We start from the raw sequence: 19,706 nt of genomic DNA on the forward strand, positions 1-19,706 counted from the left end.
TTGAAAGGGGTTTTTGGACACGGATAAAAAAGAATTTCATAGTTCGTCTGAAAACCGCAAGACGAATATTTTGAGCCTAATTAATCTGTCATTAGCACATGTGGTTACTATAGCACTTATAGTTGTTCATTAGCATATGTGGGTTACTATAGCACTTATAGTTGTTCATGGACTAATTAGGTTCAAAAGATTCGTCTCACCATTTTCCCCTAACTACACAATTAGTTTTTTCATCCATGTTTAATGCTTCATTTAGATGTCCAAAGATTCGATGTGATATTCTTGGGAAAAAAATCCTGGAAACTAAACAGGCCCAAAGTGCTTCCAACTTGTTATATTTGGCCAACTTGCATAAATTTTGACAAGTTTGTTGGAGCTTTTTTTTATCAAGTATTAATTTTTGTTTGGAAAGTCATTTGGTCATACTGTTAAAAATGTTCTTATGAAAGCATTTTTTGATATCTCTAGTGGCATTACACGGGAGTTAAGCACAAAGATAAAAGAAGTTTCCTACAAAAGTTGTGTTCGTTTTAGTGAAGAAATATGAAAAAATATCCGACTTTCTGATAGCTATTTAATGGTGTAAACAAATAAATTAACTAATACAAAATTAAAAATTTGATTAAAAAGATGAGATGATAAACTTTCACATAATTTTTTTACGAATTTCGAGGAATATGTGCATAGAAGTCGGGGAGTAATACGGGAATGCATTTTTTTCGTTGACCAGCGCAATTCGTCATACTTCAGTAAACAAAGCTCGATTACAGCCTGCTATTTTCCTTCTCACCATATTTTGGATTGTTTTCGCTGATATGATTCATAGACATATAAGTGGTTTGTTTCGTGCAAATATTTCTATATAAAAGTCTTAGTCTGGTTTTCCTACAGTAAGTATTCAACTTTCAACTTTGCAAAAGTTAGTTCATTCGTATGTACCCTCGGATGTTAGGAAAAATATATGGTAAAAAGGTGACATGGTTTTTATGTTACAAGAAAATTTCCTCTCAGGGTGAATATTGATAGAAACACTATTTGACTTTCCATGTACAATATATTCAAATTACGATATAGTTTTTTTTATTATGTCTTTTTTGTCGTTTTCTATTTGAATTTTCATGCACTATGCAAGTCACTCCCTCAGAAAAAAAATGTCACATAGGAGGAAGCTACATATCGCATAGTGCAGAGTGCTCTAGGTGGCCCCCATAATATTTTTTTTCTTTTCCCTGTCAATCAACTATGTCCTTTCTCTCCCATCTCTCCCCTCTCCCGAGCTCTCTCATCTCTCCCCCGGTAGGCGGAGTTGGCGGTGGCGGCGTCGCATAGGGGGTGGCGACGAGTCGCGTTCACGGACGGAGCCGGCGACGGGTCGCAGACGACGTCGGCGTCGACGGGGCTAGGGCGGCGTCGACGGCAATCGCCAACCTCGGCGCACCACCCTATTGGTCCTTTCCGACGTCATTATGTCCTCTCTCTTGCTTTCTCTGGCTTCTCTCTTCTCTCTTTGTGATAAAGACACCATAGTCACTGTAAGATACGTGTCGTGCATGGTCTATGCTAAGCTGATGAGCTTGCTCCGACGTGACAGGCTTAAACCACTCGTCACGTTAGAGCAATGCCCCAAGTGAAACCCTTTGTGGTGCAAGTGTGCAACATCGAACTCGACGATTACTACAGTGTTACTGGCAGCAAATCTGAAAAGTAGATGCACTGGGCTACTGATGCAGCGTGCATGTGCCATAGCTGGACGACCTGTGCTGACTGGTAAGCACCGGGCACTCTCGCTCGCAGGCCGTGGCTAATTAGCTGCATTAACAAGTGGTTAGTAGATGACTGTATTTAAGTTCGGCGAGCTGTGGCTAGCAGAGATCCAGAAGACTGTCTATATCTTACGCTAACAACCAGCAAGTGGCTTGCCGTTAATATACAGTGGGAGAGTGAGACTGTCAGCTCACGTGTTCTTCAGAGCAGCAGAATATTGCCGGCTGCAGAGGCATGCATGTGAAAACAACCACTAGTCTACTGCTTCAAAGCATATATATCAGCCTGCTAGAGTGGTAGGTAATGTGGTTTTCTGGGCATCTTATTTTGAAGCATATTACCGCTTGTCCTGTTACTCTGTTAGGACATCAGGAACTGCTTAAAGAATTGGGAATATATCGATAGGCATAGCCGACGCTAATCAGCATATGGTGAGCTTCCAACCATCGGAATGGTCTGGTGATGATGATTCCATCATCTGCAGGTGCATCTGTCACTGGCACAGAGCTTATGATTGTGAATTTGGCATCAAGAATGATACTTGTATAAATACATTAGCATCCTCAAAAAGCTATGATCATGAGGTGCGGCTCGATTGACTCTCCCTTTTGCAGGAGAGCACCAAGTACAGAGCGTCTCAACAATGTTCAGAATTCTGATTCGAGGTGCAAATGTACCAAGAAAACAAGCAATCTCACTAACAAGGCCCCCATCAAAGCCTGAAAATTTACACGGATTCAAGGCTAGAGTTCCCCGAGCAGCTCCTGTCATCCTGATGTGTCAAACTCAACTTCACAGTGTGCAAGCGCGCCAACCTTTTTGCAAAGCTAATTAAGGCCGGGTGAACACCGAAAATACAGATTCACCTCTCCGACTATTAACCATTTTTGTGGTCGTGTTATGTGTGCTTGACACGTTGACAGAGCATCAGCTCCCGCCCGACTCGTCGATGCTGTGCAGCGAAGGCCGCCACTGCCGGTGCCGCGCGCTGGAGCTCCGGTTGCTGCCGTCTCTGTCCTGACGCGCCAACTGCAATCAGGTGGGCAACAGTAGAGTAATCAGAAAATATGGAACCTTTGCATGTTGCCGCCGTTTCAGAAGTGGTAAGGAATCTCGCAAATGGCTCTCACTCCTGACACTAGTTGCTACTGCTAATTTGAGAATCCACTATTAAAACCAGTTGGCTCTACAGGGCCACAACCCTATAATCTTATTGAATGCAATGTCACTTGGAGGTTGGGAATAAGTATTCTCAACTGGCCTCATTAAGAAGATGACTCTTGATTTCCGTAATAACTAGGGAGATTCTGCGGTTGCAAAAAACTAATAGAAATTCCATAACAGATAAAAAACACTTCTTTTGCTGATAAAGTCAGATGAACAGAAAAGAAAAGGAGATATATAAACAGCTACAGAAGACTAGAAGAGACTGAATCATGGAAGGACACGATAATCGCGAGGAGCAACTAACCCTAGCTTCTGAGAAAGACAATTTAAAGGCCATGTATCAACCATGCCACGGACGTGCATGGGGACGTCGAACAAAAAGTGGTTGGATTAAAGGAGGACAGGTTAGCCTGATCCATGTAACCCACCTGATCAAGACTCGCGTCCAACGCCGCCTCGTCGTCGAAGTTGTTGTTCTCGTTGTCCTCCGCCTCCGCCTCCGTCGCTGGCGCTGTGCGTGCCTTGCTCTGCAGCTTCTGCCTCGACTCCAGCAGTTGCTGCTGCGCCTTCCTCAGCTTCTCCTCCTTCCTCGCCTGCACCGCCTTGGTCACCTCTGCAAACAGTTCACAGCAGCGCACAACGGTTGGTCGTCGTCGTCGTCGATAGCCATGGTCGCCCAGCGCACGAAGAATCGAAGGGAAGAAAGAAGGAGAAGGAATTGCATACCGTGGGTAGTGATGAGGCGGTAGGCGTGGCCGAGGAGGAGGGTCTCCTTGGGCTTGAGCAGCTTGACGCGCGTGAGCCGCACGGTGCGGCGCGCCCCGCCCTCGGCGTCGTGGCGCTCCTCCGCGACCCGCAGCGTGACGAGCGCGACGTAGTGGCCCGGGTTGGCGCGCATCACCTCCGCGGCGCTGGTCGAGAAGCAGAGCCGCTCCACCCGCCCGCCCGGGTGCTGGATCACCACCGTCGCCGCCTCCGCCGCCTGGCAGTTCCCCATCGATCGCTCCCCGCGCTCTCGCAAGATTTTTCCTCTCTCTCTCGCAGCAGCAGCAGAGGCTCACGGTTAGCCGCGCCGAGGCTCGCGAGGGGTGGACATGACACAGTGATTGGGGTGGGAGAGCAACTGCTCGAGCGCCGAGGTGGTGGGCTGGTATATATGGCCAGTGGACTTGACCACGCTGCACGTAGACGTAGCCACCTCCCGCCGCTGCTGTCTTCGGTGCACCTACCGCTTATAAGATGCGCCGCCTGCTCCGTGTACGTGGTCGTGACCTGCGAGTCGCGGCACCCAACACGGCTCGTGCACACAGGGCGAGCGCCTGGCGTGAGCAACGCGACGCAGGCGAGCCCGGGCGCGGGCGCGCGGGCGGATCGACCGACCGATCGTTTTCCCGTGATGGGAGGCCACCGTTTGTTTTTTTTTCTTTCTTTCGTGGAGCGCCGCCACGTGAACGGGGGTTGGCACGTACATGTTCCGGAGGGGTGGTTTGTACTTGTCGGGAAGCTCTGCCTGACGTTGTAGCCGCGTAAACAAACAGTGGCACAGTGCGGATGGGAACACCACCCGTGTGCGTCGCATCGGCGCCGGTCGCTCTCGCGGGTTCGTCGTGCGGGTGGTGGAGCATGGCGAGCCAACCGATCGACCCATCATCCTAGCTGGGTAGACGTTAGAGTTTGTCTAAATTTATAAATCTAATTAAAATTAAAAAGTCTTATAACATAGAATAAAGGAAATACGTAAGTATGCCTTTCCGGCTAACAGGCCATCCGTGCACCTTTGCTTCCGTTTTCTTTTTCTACCGTTGTTTTGCATTGAGAATTTTTGAGTGGGGTCGCTGTCCTACATGGGTTTGGATCGATTCACTGGTCTAGCTAACCCGACCTATCTTGGCGGTACTCCTAGATGATAACTGGCCTACAACTCGCTAGGATTTGGCGAGCAATTGTGCATTTTTGTACTGGTGAAGTTGTGAAGAGCTGCCAAACTTGAACCAAAACGCTGTATTTTAGCACTGCCACTAGTAGAGAATTTTGGGCGTATTTATCTGCGTGAGAATCTTCTGCTTCTGCTCTCGTGTATCTCTGGTGAGTAGTGACTAGTGCCTGCCATGAAGATCGCTCCAGAGCTAGAGACGGCCAACACTGTCTTTTCGTTCAAGTAACTGAATTTTAGTACTCAGATGAAAGATGCGACTAGAATTAGCTCGAGGGCAACACGAACACATGCATGGATTGAGTGAAGTCAGCTCTTGTAGTCTTGTTCAGTTGCCAATATTCTGTGGTCCGCATGTCAATTAGCGACCACTACCTAACTAGTAATGGAAGAATTAATTAAAAAGGGAAAGGCTTTGCCATTTGCAACAGGGTACAATGTGTTACTTTACGGATGAAAGATAAAAGATAAAATATTATTTAATTTTCTATAGTTATTTAATGGTATAAATGATTGAAATACATATTGCAAAGTTTTAAAAACTACTTTACAAAGTGATATGATAAACTTGTACAGATAATTTTTTTTAAAAAATACACCGTTTAATAGTTTAAAGTTGCGAGCACAAAAGTCAAAGAAAAAAAAATGAAGATAAGCTTATGATCGAACACATCTCGACAATGTGTGTCAATTTTTGGTTTTTTCGTGGAGAATGCCAAAAAAACATATTTACATATAAAAAATAATTTATAAATAAAAATTATATATATATATATGTGTGTGTTTTTATCGATCTAGAAACAAAAGATTAAAAAATAAATAGTGAAGAACAAACCATCAAAACAAATATAAGTTTAAGGCTGAAAATTTAAAATTTGACTGGTAATAACAAGCACAAGTGAAAAAACGAGAGATCTACGCTAAGCAAAACGTAGGGGTCATCTTTTTTGTTTTTTAGAAAAAAAGTCAAATAACATATTTACAAATAGAAAATAATTTACGAATAAAACTTTATATACGTGTCCATTGCGAGTAAAATAAACTTCATTAAAAAACATCGAAATTAACTTAAAATTTAAGTTTAAAAAAATCAAAATTTAGCTTATAAGCATAAGAAAAAACATATTATATGGATGGCAGTCTAGCTCCATGACGTGTTCGATGTTAATTCTTTTATAAACGTCGTGGAGAAATTCCATGATGAATGCCACATATCATGGCTCAAATGCTGCTTCTATTACAGTTACAACTTACAAACAACATCAATCCATATATTTTTTTGTTCTTCCCGCTTGCAGTTTGCTGATAATGGAATAGACTACCGTATGTATCGCGACGACAGTGTCTTCTGGTTACCGTCCAACCAGCAACTTCCGGAAAACAAGCTAGTCCAATGTACTATTTTAATCATGTCCTACATACTTCTCTTCTCATGGAAGAGGGGAGAATAAGCGAACCAGGATTATTTAAAAAACAAGGGTAGTTTAGCTTAGGTGTTTGCAGTTTGCTCAAAATCAGAATTGTCATTTATATGAGACTATGCATGTATTATTTTATGGATGAAAAATAAGAGATTATTTTATTTTTATAACTATTCAATGGCGTAAATAATACAAACTTAAAAATCTATTTTAAAATTATAAATATAAGACGATGAACTTTTGTATAGATTAAAAAAAACACATATGTTTGAACCATTCGAAAAGTGTGCATGGAACCAAGAAATAACCTGCGTCGTAGCAACTAAAACGAGCGCAGCTTATACAGTCGAACGATGGCTTCCTGATGGCAACCGATAAGCATCTCATGATGTTTAGTCAATGAATTAGGGCTACTCTTCATCTATCAGCACCCTTTGTGCTGGTCTGTGTCCTGATAACCCGGCGAGGGTCAACGCTCAACAACGGCAACGCAGTTATCAAGGGCAAGTTAAACGTCTGTATCTCTCGCGGCGTGATGTCAAGATCATGGTCATGTAATCCCACAGGGCTGTTTCGACGACCAGTGCCGATGGATTAATGAGGCCATGTGCTATGCTTTGGGCGAGAGGCGGCCTTATTACACCTTACACCACCTGCCTTCTCGCACACGCCCTGAAGTCCTGAACCCCCCATGCCGTCTTCCACAGTTCCATTGCAATACTGCCGTCCCAAATATTAGTTTATGTTTGTACTTAAAAAGTTAAAATTTAGAATTTTAACATTAATTTTGAAGCTGATTTTAAGTTCTTTCTAATTTTTTTTGGATTTAACTTATAGATTGCTAAGAATACGTATATAAAATTTCTATTCATAAATTATTTTTTATTTACAAATATATTATATTATTTTTTTTCATAGAACACAAAAAGAATCACCTCGGCGTGCAATGCCCGGGAGAGAAACTGCTGCCGCTGCCGTCTCGCATCTGTCACACGGCGACCGGGCTGGCTGACAGGTGGGCCAGCCACTGAGTTGGTCACCCTTGTCAGTGGCATAACCGGGAGCTGGCTGAACCTTGAGCTCAGGAAGTTAGGATCGGCTTTCCTCTGCCCATGTGTACGACATGGTGATGGCATGTTACACAGGGAACTAGGGGAAAAGTCCTTCCTTGCAAGTTGCGGTGCTGCAACAGAGGCAGTGTAGTAGCGTTTGTCTTCTGTGATGCCGCGATGCGCAAAAGGCCAGGCATCACTGTCGATGCACTTACGCACATCGACCGTACGTGCGGTCTCAGAAAACGGCCGTAAATCGCGTGCAAGTGCGTGGCTAGCTTGACAATGTTCGCGGTCGCGGCGCAACTGACAGAACGGGATAGCGAGAACGGTGAACCTTCGCTGACGCCTACACGTGAGGTACGTAGTAGTGGGTGATTCGGTGATACTAGTGTTGGCTGTGCAATGCAATTGATGTTTGATAATGCAATTGCGGCAAACGCATGGGCCAGCCAACGAGGCCATGGCACCAGGCCCACTCGAATCATTTCCCCAATAATGCATGCTCATTTACAGCACATGCACCTGAGCCGTTCATTTATTCAGACAAGGCTTTATATCTATATGAATTTCCCTTTCTTTGACTGAACCAATCTTGGTCTAGGCCCAAACCAATGTCAGAAAAATAAATTGCAGTAGCTCGGCCAGGGACCATCCGGTGCATCGCAACTGTGCAAACCCGTGGTCTACCACTGTATTGTAGCCTAGCAGTGGTAATTCAGTACTGGTACTAGTGTCATTAATCTGTTACTGTTAATAAGCTCTGTGAGGCTGTGACCCTCATGATCATCGCCGTCGCTGCCTTTTCTGCTTGATGGTGGTGGTGTGTGTGTGTGTGTGTGTCAGTGGTGCCGAGCCCGTGTCTGTGCAGTGCCGATCGGCGTTGGCGACATCTGGGCGGCGGTTTTGTCAGGTTTCAGGGCCGTGAGAACGCCTCCTAGCTGTCGAACGGTGGACGGAAGCAATGATCGCCGTGGTGTTGGGTGGTCCTCGAGAGCGGTGACCACACCAAATGGCCGATCAGCATCGCTGCATCATCCCCTCCGTTTTTAGCCCCGTCTGCTCGTTGTTTCCTGTAGCTTGCCAGTTTCCTCCTTGGTGAGTGCAGAAAATTATGGGAGTAACGTGACGGTATTTCTTGATCTCTGAAGGCGATCGTTTTAGGCTATTGCTATCAGATGGAAGCGGCTCAGCTGAAGCTCATTGCATGTTTGTGAAGTACAAATAGTCCATGTGCGATATGGTCATATTGCACAAAGATTTGGCGCGATAGTCAGACAAGAGCAGTACACATGATTTCACATGGGAAGTACCGTTTCTTTATCAAACTCCAATTCTTTCTTGTTTCGTTCCCGCAAAAATCTCTCGTTCGGCTCAGTGAACAAGGACACAAGAAACGGAGGCGATACAATAAGGCGAGGAATCCACAAAATAATAATAGAAGGACCAAGGCTGTGGTCCGTTGGTGACTAGGGATAAAGATTATAGGATCTGGAAGACTGGTGGGTCGACACGAGACGTGTTTTCGGCAAAAATTATCGAAAATCATTTGATACAGCCTTCGTTCTAATATGCTGGGAGATTTGGAAGTAGAGAAACGCCAAGATTTTCCAAGAAGCTACTGCCACCCCGGCGAGACTCTTCAATGTAATAAGAGATGTAACCCTTGTTTGGCTAGAGGCGGGGCTTTTCAAGCAATCCGAGAACTAAAAATCTGTAATACTGTAGTGGATCATTGTTTTTTCGGTTCCTCCCATCTTCAGGATATTTAACTATTTGTCGCTATAGCATTTGACAACTCTTCAAATACCACTTTTATCTTTATGTTTACATATATGTCACTAGTGAGAGAAATTGTATTAATAATTTGCCTTTTTTCACACTTGGAGCAATAACTCAGCATGCCAACATGGCAAATAACGCAAAATTACCAAACTACCCTTTTCATTCCCTTTTTATTACGTGATTAACACAGATAACAGTATAGCTATATTATGCCATATTTTGTAGCAACAACAAATCAAAATTATGGAAAATGTAATTACTCAGGCACAATAAATTCGATCCAAATGAATGACAAGTAGTACATAACAGTACATACTATCTCATTGGCAACAACAATATTTTTCAGCATTTGGTCTTTCTAGTAGACGACATATTGCAATAAAAGTTTAACACAGTCATCGCCAAAATTAACGGTTCAAGTTACTAAATTTACACGTGTATATATATATATATATGCAAATTCAAGAGAGTTAGCACTAGTTTAGTCACAAAGTGAACAGATTTGTTGTCAATACATTCGCTGCATTGGCCTACTCGGCAAAAAAAAAAGATTATCTAATTTTATGACCGCTATTAAATGATATAAATGACAGAATTAACTATTACAAAGTTAAAAATTCACTTTAGAAATATAAGATGATAAACTTTTTAAATTTTTTTGAAAAAAAAACGCACCGTCCAATTCAGTTCAAAAAGCGTGGGTGTGAAAGTAAAAAAAGAATCTTAGAATAATAAAGTAAAAGAATGAGCTGAGCCCAGATCCCCATGCATGATGCATCGAAGCATCGAACCACCGGAGGATATCAAAAGAAAAGGCCATGACCAATCTGCAACAGTTCTCTCGTGTTCATGGCGATACATGGCAAAATCGCGGGGGCCAACCTTAACAACCAGAAGAATGTTGAGGACATAATATATAACTAGAAATCATATATGCAATAATAAACAAGCACATGCAAGATGCACAGCTAATAGGGTCACGGATGGGATCGAGAACGTTGCCAATGAACAGGTCTTAACCAGACGTCCAGACGTCGACCACGCATAGCTCTGAGCAGACGAACCCACAATCACCATTTTTTTACTTTAGGCCGAGACCTAGAAAACGAACCGTATGACCGTACGGATCATATATAGGGAGATCCAACAGAATTAATCAGTTATGTACAAAAATCAAGAAAAGACGTCCACAAGAAGCTGAATTAATAAGTGATGTAATAAAAAATCAAGAAAAGACGTCCACAAGAAGCTGAAACACAAAATTGGTATCTATTTGCTCCTGGACATATTTGCAGGCCACGAGGTAGCTCACTTGTTGCAGTAATAAAATCACTCCACAGGAATAGTTATACCGGAATCCATTGCTCACAGAGCATAACAAGTACCAACGACAAAAAGATACTCCCATTTCATTGTCTTCTAAAACCTACATACAGATTATAGCTTCGTTGGTATGACCCTACAATGATAGTACCAAAATGGCCTTGTCAATCCATTCACCTCCTTTGTGGATGTGATTGACCACAGGATGTAAGAATCAAGAGCCATTTTCATGTGCAAATGAGTAGCCAAAATTTCCTACTATTGTCCCCAGATAGGTTAAAATATACATCCGTGAGATGATTTCAGGGGGCCACCATTTTTTTTTGGTTTATACCACAGGATTCCCCTTTGTTTAAGGGTATATGATTTCCACATACCTAGAGAATTCAGGCCAATAGCTTACCACCTCCAGAGAACTTGTTCACAAAGGACAGATAGACAGTAACCTACTACTGAATTAGCACAGTGCTCATACTGATGGGAAGAACTTGTTCAGGTTGAACGGCAGGGAATAGAACTCCTCGCTTCTTGTGTCAGTCCTGTATGATCGGAATTTATCCCACCAATGGTATCCTCGATCTTTTCTGACAGATCCATCATGCCTGTGAATCGTGTTGTCCAGCAAATATGCAACAAAGCCAGCAACAAATGCCTTTGACGAGAATATTACATTCACGATGTCATTGAACTGTACAAGTTAATGAAACAAGTAATCAATAACTCAAGAGCAAGAATACTACTTTTACATAAAGTGTGCTAAAGATCATGATGTCACTTACCCATCTTGCATGTGTGTGAACAGGACCATACCCAGCGACAGATGTGTACTCGTTGAAGTACTGAGGAACAGAAAGGCCCATAAAAACTGAGAACCCAAGAATGAACTTGGTCCTGAAACTATTGAGGTTGCAGAACTGAAGGAAACCAAGCCCAGCAGAACCTGTTGACAAAGTAAAACGCATCTTTAATGAAAAACAAAAAAATCTTTCATAGTGCAAACTGTAAGTGAAAAGAGAATTGTGAATATAAGTAGCCTGAATCAGTCCCTTCCACCCACCAACATATGCAAAGAAGATACAATAGAGGGCTGCAAAGATCGGTGGAGGTATTGATGCAAAGACAGCTCCAAATTTTCCTGAGTAAAGAAAAGCAATATTAGTGCAACATAAGGGTATGTTTAATAAAGCGATCGCCAATCAGAGCCAAGTTATTTGAGATGCATAATGTTATGTGCTTTGAATAAGACACAACTTGCAATATCAAGAATAAATGTAGTAATGGAAACAACGTTTGATGAGCATGCGCATTGCACGACTGACACGCTAAAAGAATAGAATCTCACTAGATACACTGGTAAAAAAATTGTGAGGATGCAAAAGAGATTAAGCTGCTTTTAGTAGGACTGGATAAATTAGAAGCTACTTTTACTCATTCTCCTATATTTGTTCCTTTTAAATCCAACATAATCTGACCATACCACAGTTCACAACCGAAACAGCTAACCAATATCCTGCCATCATATAGGTGCAGAAACACTTTGCCTTCTAAAATGAGAATTCTGGCATTGTCGATAGGTATGTGCTAAACTCATTCTTTAGCTAGAAATATATCATAATTGATGACTGACAGTCAATACTCAATATAGCACAAGTTAGAAACAGTGTCTAAGTGATAGTCGGCACAACAATGGTTGTAAGATAAAATGTCCGATTATAACTTGAGGATACATGTCAACTTCATATCTTCAGTAGACTACTTTGGTGTTATAATGCATCCATCCTAGAAAAACGTGTTTGTAATAAGTTCACCTTGGAATTTTAAAAAGAGGATCAGTATCTTTAAGCATCAACCTTTGAATCTTTGATCATACTCAATCACAGTTTTCAGATGTTTTCTTGACTTGAGAAACCACATCTTAGTAACAGGCTCAGGAAAACAAAAGGGAAGACCCCCTTATATAGAAACTTGGTTTGCAAAAAAAATATACTTACCCAGAATAGAGAAGAATATCATGAAACCAGCTGATATCTGCACCACCCTTCGGCTACCAACTCGTGTCAAGGCTAACAATCCGGCATTTTCACTACAAACAAGGAATATAATGGTTGTATAAAATGAAATTAGATGCATTCTTAAGAGAATGGAGGCTATCAAGTTGAACATAACATAAGATGCATTTCCCAATGAAGTACCATTCTAATGCTTACACTGATACGGAGGAACCATTCCCAGTCCCAAACAGCCCATCCAACAGAATGCCAATGCCCTACAAAAGATCAAATATGTACCCTTCAAGATGACTCCAGATTTGCAAGTCATCAAGACAAACTTGGAACATGGTGGATGAGCATTTACCTGCCAACCAATTCCACGGCTAAGTACAGAGGGTGGGAGAGGGGTGGCACTAGCATACCTTGAAACAGCAATGAAGGCACCAGTAGACTACAAATATAAGAGTTCGGGAGTTCATAACCATTACTTTAGAATCCTCAGATTGAAATGAAGTGCTGAAATAGACTTTGGTTTTCCCAGGAGGTAACATACCTCCACCAGAGCAACAAAAGAAGCAGCCATCATTGCAAAAGCTTCACCAGCATCAAAAGTTGGAGCACCCCATTGAAAGGGATAGGGAACTCTTATCCTGTCATTGCAGTTGTACAGAAGATAAGAAGTGGTCATGTCACTTTTACAACAAGGATGCTACCAACAGAACATTCATATTTTTTTTAAAAATGTTACCAGGGAGCACCGCCAATTATTCCAGAGCGGTCAGTTCGACAATGAAATTGGGTCTTTGGTGGTGCATTCCTGTATGCGCCTCCAACTGTGAGCAGATATGCATAGAGCCACACTATGGGAATAGTGAACAGAACAGCAAAACGGTCGAAGATGGACTTCATCATGTGTATGGCATGTGGCAGGTACTGCAAAAATGAAACAATAAAAAAGGAAAAAGGATGATTGGAGCACAGAGATGCTAGGTAAAGATGGTGGCAACCACATGATGGAAATAAGTGTGTACCATTGCAAAGATCACTAGGAGGATAAGCTCTGGAAGTCCAATCTCAACACACTTAGCAACCTGGGCAATTGTAGTTTTAACATAAGCAATACATCATTTAAAAAAAAATGGAGTATTGAGTAGAAACACAACACTTTACCGAGGGAAAGCCAAGCTCATAAAGTCCAAAGCCAACTAGCATCACCAGTGGAGCAGCTGACAATGGACTCAGATACCTGAAATAAAACAAGGTACATACTAATAAGACTGAAAACAAAGAGCATTTTTCTGCAAGATGATTTCTTGCTAGAATATCTCGGAAGCAGCTACTGATGAAGGAAAAAAACTGTGCCAATTGCCAATGGTTCACCTCAGTACCTTGCAACATTACGCCAAAGGCCACTGAAACCAAATATGATCTGTAGAGCAGAAGCCACAATCAAAGCTCCTTGTGTTCCGCGCATGATTCGGAGGAATTTCTTCACATAGAAATAAGTCATCCGTCAGGTCAAGATATACAAAGACAGTATCTGAATCCAAGTAGCTACTAATTGTTAACATACTGTGTGTGGATTTGGTTCATTGGCATAACGACCAGCAAGGATGATCGAGATGGTTGGTACAACAAAAGTGTATGATCCTCCAATCACCGCGGGTAATCTGGTTCCAAAGAAACTCTGCAAGAGGGTGTTAATCCCAGCCACAAACAGCAACGTTTGGATAACAACAGCCTTGTCCTCCTAATACAGGAAGAAATACCATTAGTCTTGATCGATGACTCGAGTCAAAAGTAATACAAATAAGTAAACGTGTAACCTCACATTGTTTCCTCCCATCTGCGGAACTAGTGCAGTTGGTATGATAACTGTAGTTCCCAGCATCACCAGATAATGTTGGAACCCAAGAAGAATGGCCTCAGCTGCATTGTAAACAGTTGTATACAGCAAAAACTTTAGTCCAAGCTTCTAACTAAAACCATGCAAATGTTCTAAACAGCATAAGGTGGAAGTGTATGCAAGTAACTTATACAGCAGGATAGCAGAGAGGATGCAACATACTTGGCAGCATATACAACAGTCAACGTTAATTGTAATGAAATATATAAAGAACGTCAGTAATTTTGAAGGAAAAGATATCCAAAATTCGAAAGCTACAGATTATATCATACAATGTAGATAACACTCTAAACTTATTCATTCATCCTTTTCCGTGACAGGGACATGTCTAGTAGAATGCGTGAAATAATGCAGAAAAGTATATAATCTCTGCTAAAAACATGAGAAGGAATGGAACTCAAAGGCCCTGGTCCTTTGCTTTCTTTCCCTGGATTTTTTTAATGGATTATTTGCTCCACACTTTTAAAAATGCGATGTCTCAAAAAAATTCCTTTCTAGTAGGAGTATTTCTTAGACCTTAAGTTGTTTTATCATAATCAACTAATGGACTAAACAATCCGCATCGTAATCCGTCCAACAATGAAAACACAAACCCAAGGGAGAGCGATTTTTTCGCATGGACAGTAACGCCCTGAAGTAACCATCAAGAGAGTAGTAGTACATAGGAATTCAGTGGATGCATCCACTACATATAACATGCCAACTATGGACAGCAACTACTATTAGTATATGCTAGTAACACAAAAGGCAGGGTGCATGAGAATGAGAAGTCACTAAAAGCAAGTCAAAGCGGAATTTAATAGAACTAATATTACCCAAAAAAAATCTATAACATTACTGGATTCTTGAATATTCCATCCAGAGTCCAGACAAGCCCCTATCATACTGACACAAGTCCGGGCGACAGCGGAACAGGATCGCAGAGAATGAGCATCAGACTACCACCAAAACCCACTTCCTACAACTCCTCCAACAATCCAAAGTCCCATCTGGTTGGTTGATTGCTGATACTCCAAACCCGCGACTAGGAATCAACGAGTCAAACCTTTTTCAGCATCACTAAGATAAACTAACGCGAGGGTGTTTATTAAACAGCCGGGAGAATAAAACGAAAAGGCGAATCGCTTTGTAAAAAGCGTATCCATGTTCGTAATAAGGAAAGCTCAAGCAGATCTAGCAGGTAGCAACTCCCCTAGCAAAAGAGAAAAAAAACAACTGAATCGGATCAACGAAGCATGCCCACGTAGTAGCAAGCGCAACCACCACACCGACGCCAGGAAGCAGGAACTCGAGAAAACGACGCGAGCAACTGGAACTATTGCTATCTCCACCGAGCAGCGAGAAACAGAGAACGATAGAGCCCTGACGAGAGCGAAGCCGTGCGGAAAATTTGTGGGCACGATGGGGTGGGGGTGGGGGGAGCGAAGGAAGGGGGTTCTCACGCCACGGAGGAGGGCTGGTGATGCAGTAGGAGACGCCGGGGAGCTGGTCCTTGACGGGGTGCGGCGTCAGCTCGTCGTGCTTCGGCGCCGGCGCGGCCCCGCCCCCTCCCCCGCCTCCAGCCATCCCGCGCACGCGGAGGCACCACCACCGTCAAACGCCCCCCGCCTCCCCCCTTCCTCCTCCCTCCCCGCAAACAACGTCGCAATGCGAAGCCGAGCGGGACACGCACGACGCTGTAAGAGGGGAGAAGGGAGCCGTAGAGCAGAGCGTAGTGTAGTGGTGTGCGAGCGGCAGGGCAGTACTAGTGTACTACTACTAGTACCGGTGGTGGATCACAAGAGCAAATGGACGCGCAGCCGGAAGCGGTCAAAAAAGCGCTTGCCGCTGCGGTGGCAGGGGGGCGCAGCAGGGAGCGGTTGTTTTGTTCTATTCTCACCCCCACCAGTCCCACCACCACCACCCCCGCCACCCCCGCCACCACCGCGGCCTGCGCGCGTCGCCTCGTCGTTTTTCTTCTTTTCTCTCTACCCTTTCTTCACGCACACCCCGCAGCGCTCCAAAACCGCATTTATGCCCGTGTTGTTTTGCGTGTGTGCGTGTTCGATCCGTGCGAATCTCACGCTCTCCCTCTCTCTCTCCCCTCCGCGGCGCGGCGTCAAGTTTCGTGGGTCTCTCCTCTCGGGCTGTGCAAAGGGAGATGGGATGGGATATTTCACATTTGATTAGGGGGGGTGTAGATTTTTGTACTCCTAGTACAGTTTCTTAGGAGTTGGTTGATCTTGTTCCAGTTTTGCGGTTTGCGTTTGTGGCCTGGGCGTTGTGGTTTGTGGCAGTACGAAAGGAGTGGTCATGGATTGTGCGTGAAGAAAGAGGTTCCGTATTGCAGGCCACCCCTAGGATAGCATACTACAGTGTACAGTGCTTCTCGCACAGTGAAGTGATGAGTACTTGGTACGACTTCCAGCGTCTCCCGGAGAACTTTGAGAGGGCTTGTTTAGTTCCTAATTTTTTTTTCAAAAACATCACATCGAATTTTTGGACATCTAAATAAAATATTAAATATAGATAAACCAAAAAACTAATTGCACAGTTATGAAAGAAGTCTTGAGACGAATCTTTTGAGCCTAATTAGCCCATAATTAGCCATAAGTGATACAGTAACCAACATGTGCTAATGACAAATTAATTAGGCTCAAAAATTCGTCTCGCGGTTTCTAAGCTAGCCGTAAATTCGTTTTTTCATTTGTGTCCAAAAACCTCTTTCGACATGAAAGAGAACACTGTACATGCACGCATTAATTTATAGTATGATTTTTTAAAGTTCTAGGTGGATAATTTTTTTATGTTTTTACTTAAAGAAATGAAAATTTTCTTTAATTTTTCTATATTTCATTTGTAGAAATCGAATGGCTTTACTAAAAGTCCAGGACTGTTTTTTTCTCTCTACATAAGTGGATTATTGTGCCATAACAGTAGTGCTAGTACGGGCCACCAGTGGAGCGATGAGGGAGAAGGGCGTTTTTTTCCCCGCGATTTTCCGTGTCTCGTTCCGAGGGAAGAGGGGTGAAAAGAGGAGGCAAGGATGCTTTCGACCTGTACGCAAAGTTGCGTCGCCGTACTTTTCCTATCATTGTGTTCCTTGGCTGTTTTATATCGACGCTACAGTATTTTGCTTTTGCGCCAGGTCTGTATTTTGCCCATTTCGGTGAGAATGATTAAGTCACGGGCGTACAAAAAACGCAGCTCCGTATACGTGAATTTGCAAGGGCCCTCAGTGTACCCTGCTTTGCCATCGGACTAGTCACACTGCTCACTGCCTAGTGCCTACCATTACCACAAGCATAAAAGTGTGGCTTTGGTAGAGAGGGCACCTGACCATGCGTGATCAAGGGATCCAACCAACTCAGATAAATTTATCATCAGATGGCATTCTAGAAGTGCTCAGGTTAGTACCACACGGCCGCATTAAATTAGGCAAAAGGGATTGCATGGAGGTCTCGACCATGCGAGAATTCGTGTCGAACGGAGTGTTTGTTTGAGACGATCAACGAGAGCAACGCGAACAAGCTGACTATAAAATTTTTTATAGGACGTGTTCGTAGAAGGCTCACGGAGCTAATCTCTTTCTTTTTTCGTATGCACGCGGTTCAAACTATTAAATGATATTTTTTTCTGAAAAAGTTTATATGAAAGTTGTATAAAAAATCGTAATTTTCTATTTTTAAGTTTTAAATAGATAATACTTAATTAATCATATACTAATGACGTTTCTCGTTTTGCATGTGGTGATTAGCTACATCCAGACTTGCCTTTGCAAACGAGTCCATAGTCTTTTCTTAATCCACTCATATAGTAGTTAACTCTTACTTTTTATTATTATAACAGGATCCACATGTCTCTCACAGTATCTTGGTTTTTATGTTTAAGCTAGCTATAAGCTTGTAACCGGTAGCCCGTTTTTTTTATCTCCCCTCTTTTCTCCATATCAGTATTTAGCATACTTATAACTTATAACAATATTATACTTGCTCGAGTTGGCAATTTGGCATCTGGAAAGGGCAGCTCTCGCATGAGTACAAGAGAAGCAAACGAGAACCAAAGCAGATTGCAAGCACGCAACTCGTGCAAAGTGCATGGGACTTGGAGAAATAAATGCACATTAGTGATGGATCTCACGCTATACTACTTTCTGTATTTATGGTTATGAGTTGACTTGTTTTACCGTGCTCTATAGAAAATCACAGGCCAGATAAAGCACAAAGCCAATTAAATGCGTACTCCGTACCGCTGCACGGTACGTGCAGACAAAACGTCGGGAGTAAAAACTGTAAAAGCACTGATCTGTACTAGTGGATCCAGTATGTACATATATGCCGTGTGGTGTTGGGCTAGAGATGGGCTTTCCTCTGGCCAGGCCCAGTCAGATGGTCAACAGCAACATGTCAGAAAGCTTGAGCCCCCTCATCGATCCCAGGGCCCAGGCTTTACTCCAGGTTGCTGCTCATGCAGAATTAGGTGGTGTATAGATGAGAAAATTTTTGAAAAAAAAGTGTCACGTCAAATGTTTGATCGGATGTCGGAAAGGATTTTCGGACACGAATAAAAAATGAATTTCATGGCTAGCCTAGAAACCGTGAGACGAATCTTTTGAGCCTTATTAATTCGTCATTAGCACATGCTGGTTACTGTAGCGCTTATGGCTAATCATGGGCTAATTAGGCTTAAAAAATTCGTCTCAAGATTTCTTTCATAACTGTACAATTAGTTTTTTGGATCATCTATGTTTAATGCTTTATTTATGTGTCTAAAAATTCGATGTGATGTTTTTGAAAAAAAAAATTTTGAAAACTAAACAAGGCCTTACTCCAGCTTTGTCTTTGCAGATCCTTCAATAAAATGGGTAACCTCATACATGTACAGCAGCATTAAGAGCATCTCCAACGGAATTGTCAATGACTTTTCAAAGCTAGAATTTAATAACTTAGACTAAAATTTGCTCTCCAACAGACTGGATAGCAGTCATTCAGTTGGCCAAACTACTCCTGTCACTGGCCAAATTTGGCCAGTCAAAATACACTTGCCAAACGTAGGCCTCACGCATGAGCCCACAAACAGTACAAGTACTACTATACTGCTACAGCAAGCAACAGCACACGGACGTCGCTGGAGGGTCGCCGCCTCCGTCAGAGGGCCGCCGGCGGGGAGCCGCCGGCTCGCCGCCTCCCGGCGCCGGCCCGCTGGATGAAGAGACTATTGGAGTAAAAAACGAATTTGAGTGGCCAAATAAAATGGAAAGCGTGGCCAAATAGGCATTTCGAGAGTCTAATTTAGACTATCTGTTGGAGATGCTCTAACATATGAGAACAGCATCACAGTGTCCATTGTTATCGAGAACATGGATGGTAATAAACACATTTCATG

At 42.9% G+C, this 19,706-nt stretch overlaps 2 protein-coding genes across 2 annotated transcripts; both read right to left on the minus strand.

Moving 5' to 3' along the window:
- Positions 1-2,267: 2,267 nt before the first annotated feature.
- Positions 2,268-4,065, minus strand: LOC102702077. Its single transcript, XM_040521082.1, has 3 exons — positions 3,658-4,065; positions 3,360-3,544; positions 2,268-2,793 (listed from the first exon to the last, which is right to left on the minus strand). The coding sequence occupies exons 1-3, from the start codon at positions 3,926-3,928 to the stop codon at positions 2,692-2,694; spliced, it is 558 nt and encodes a 185-aa protein (XP_040377016.1). The 5' UTR covers positions 3,929-4,065; the 3' UTR covers positions 2,268-2,691.
- Positions 4,066-10,511: 6,446 nt separating this feature from the next.
- LOC102718803 (nucleobase-ascorbate transporter 6-like) lies at positions 10,512-16,472 on the minus strand. The gene is made up of 14 exons (XM_006647808.3): positions 15,785-16,472; positions 14,268-14,365; positions 14,010-14,186; positions 13,825-13,925; positions 13,607-13,682; positions 13,468-13,527; positions 13,185-13,369; positions 12,990-13,086; positions 12,801-12,887; positions 12,653-12,711; positions 12,437-12,528; positions 11,503-11,580; positions 11,225-11,385; positions 10,512-11,133 (listed from the first exon to the last, which is right to left on the minus strand). Exons 1-14 carry the CDS (start codon positions 15,906-15,908, stop codon positions 10,915-10,917), a joined length of 1,614 nt encoding a protein of 537 aa, XP_006647871.2. The 5' UTR covers positions 15,909-16,472; the 3' UTR covers positions 10,512-10,914.
- Positions 16,473-19,706: the final 3,234 nt, after the last annotated feature.

The sequence above is a fragment of the Oryza brachyantha genome, chromosome 2 (assembly GCF_000231095.2).
Source record: "Oryza brachyantha chromosome 2, ObraRS2, whole genome shotgun sequence".
In the NCBI taxonomy this organism is placed as follows: Eukaryota; Viridiplantae; Streptophyta; class Magnoliopsida; order Poales; family Poaceae; genus Oryza; species Oryza brachyantha.

What these genes read in the sequence shown, in the direction of transcription:
- LOC102702077 (XM_040521082.1), bottom strand. Translation starts at nt 3,928, where the DNA reads ATGGGGAACTGCCAGGCGGCGGAGGCGGCGACGGTGGTGATCCAGCAC. An exon ending in CCGCCTCATCACTACCCACG is followed by an intron (nt 3,545 to 3,657) that starts GTATGCAATTCC and finishes AACTGTTTGCAG; the next exon opens with AGGTGACCAAGGCGGTGCAG. An exon ending in TGGACGCGAGTCTTGATCAG is followed by an intron (nt 2,794 to 3,359) that starts GTGGGTTACATG and finishes ACCTGATTGCAG; the next exon opens with TTGGCGCGTCAGGACAGAGA.
- LOC102718803 (XM_006647808.3), bottom strand. Translation starts at nt 15,908, where the DNA reads ATGGCTGGAGGCGGGGGAGGGGGCGGGGCCGCGCCGGCGCCGAAGCAC. An exon ending in ATAATTGGCGGTGCTCCCTG is followed by an intron (nt 13,087 to 13,184) that starts GTAACATTTTTA and finishes CTGCAATGACAG; the next exon opens with GATAAGAGTTCCCTATCCCT. An exon ending in GATATTCTTCTCTATTCTGG is followed by an intron (nt 11,581 to 12,436) that starts GTAAGTATATTT and finishes TTCTTTACTCAG; the next exon opens with GAAAATTTGGAGCTGTCTTT.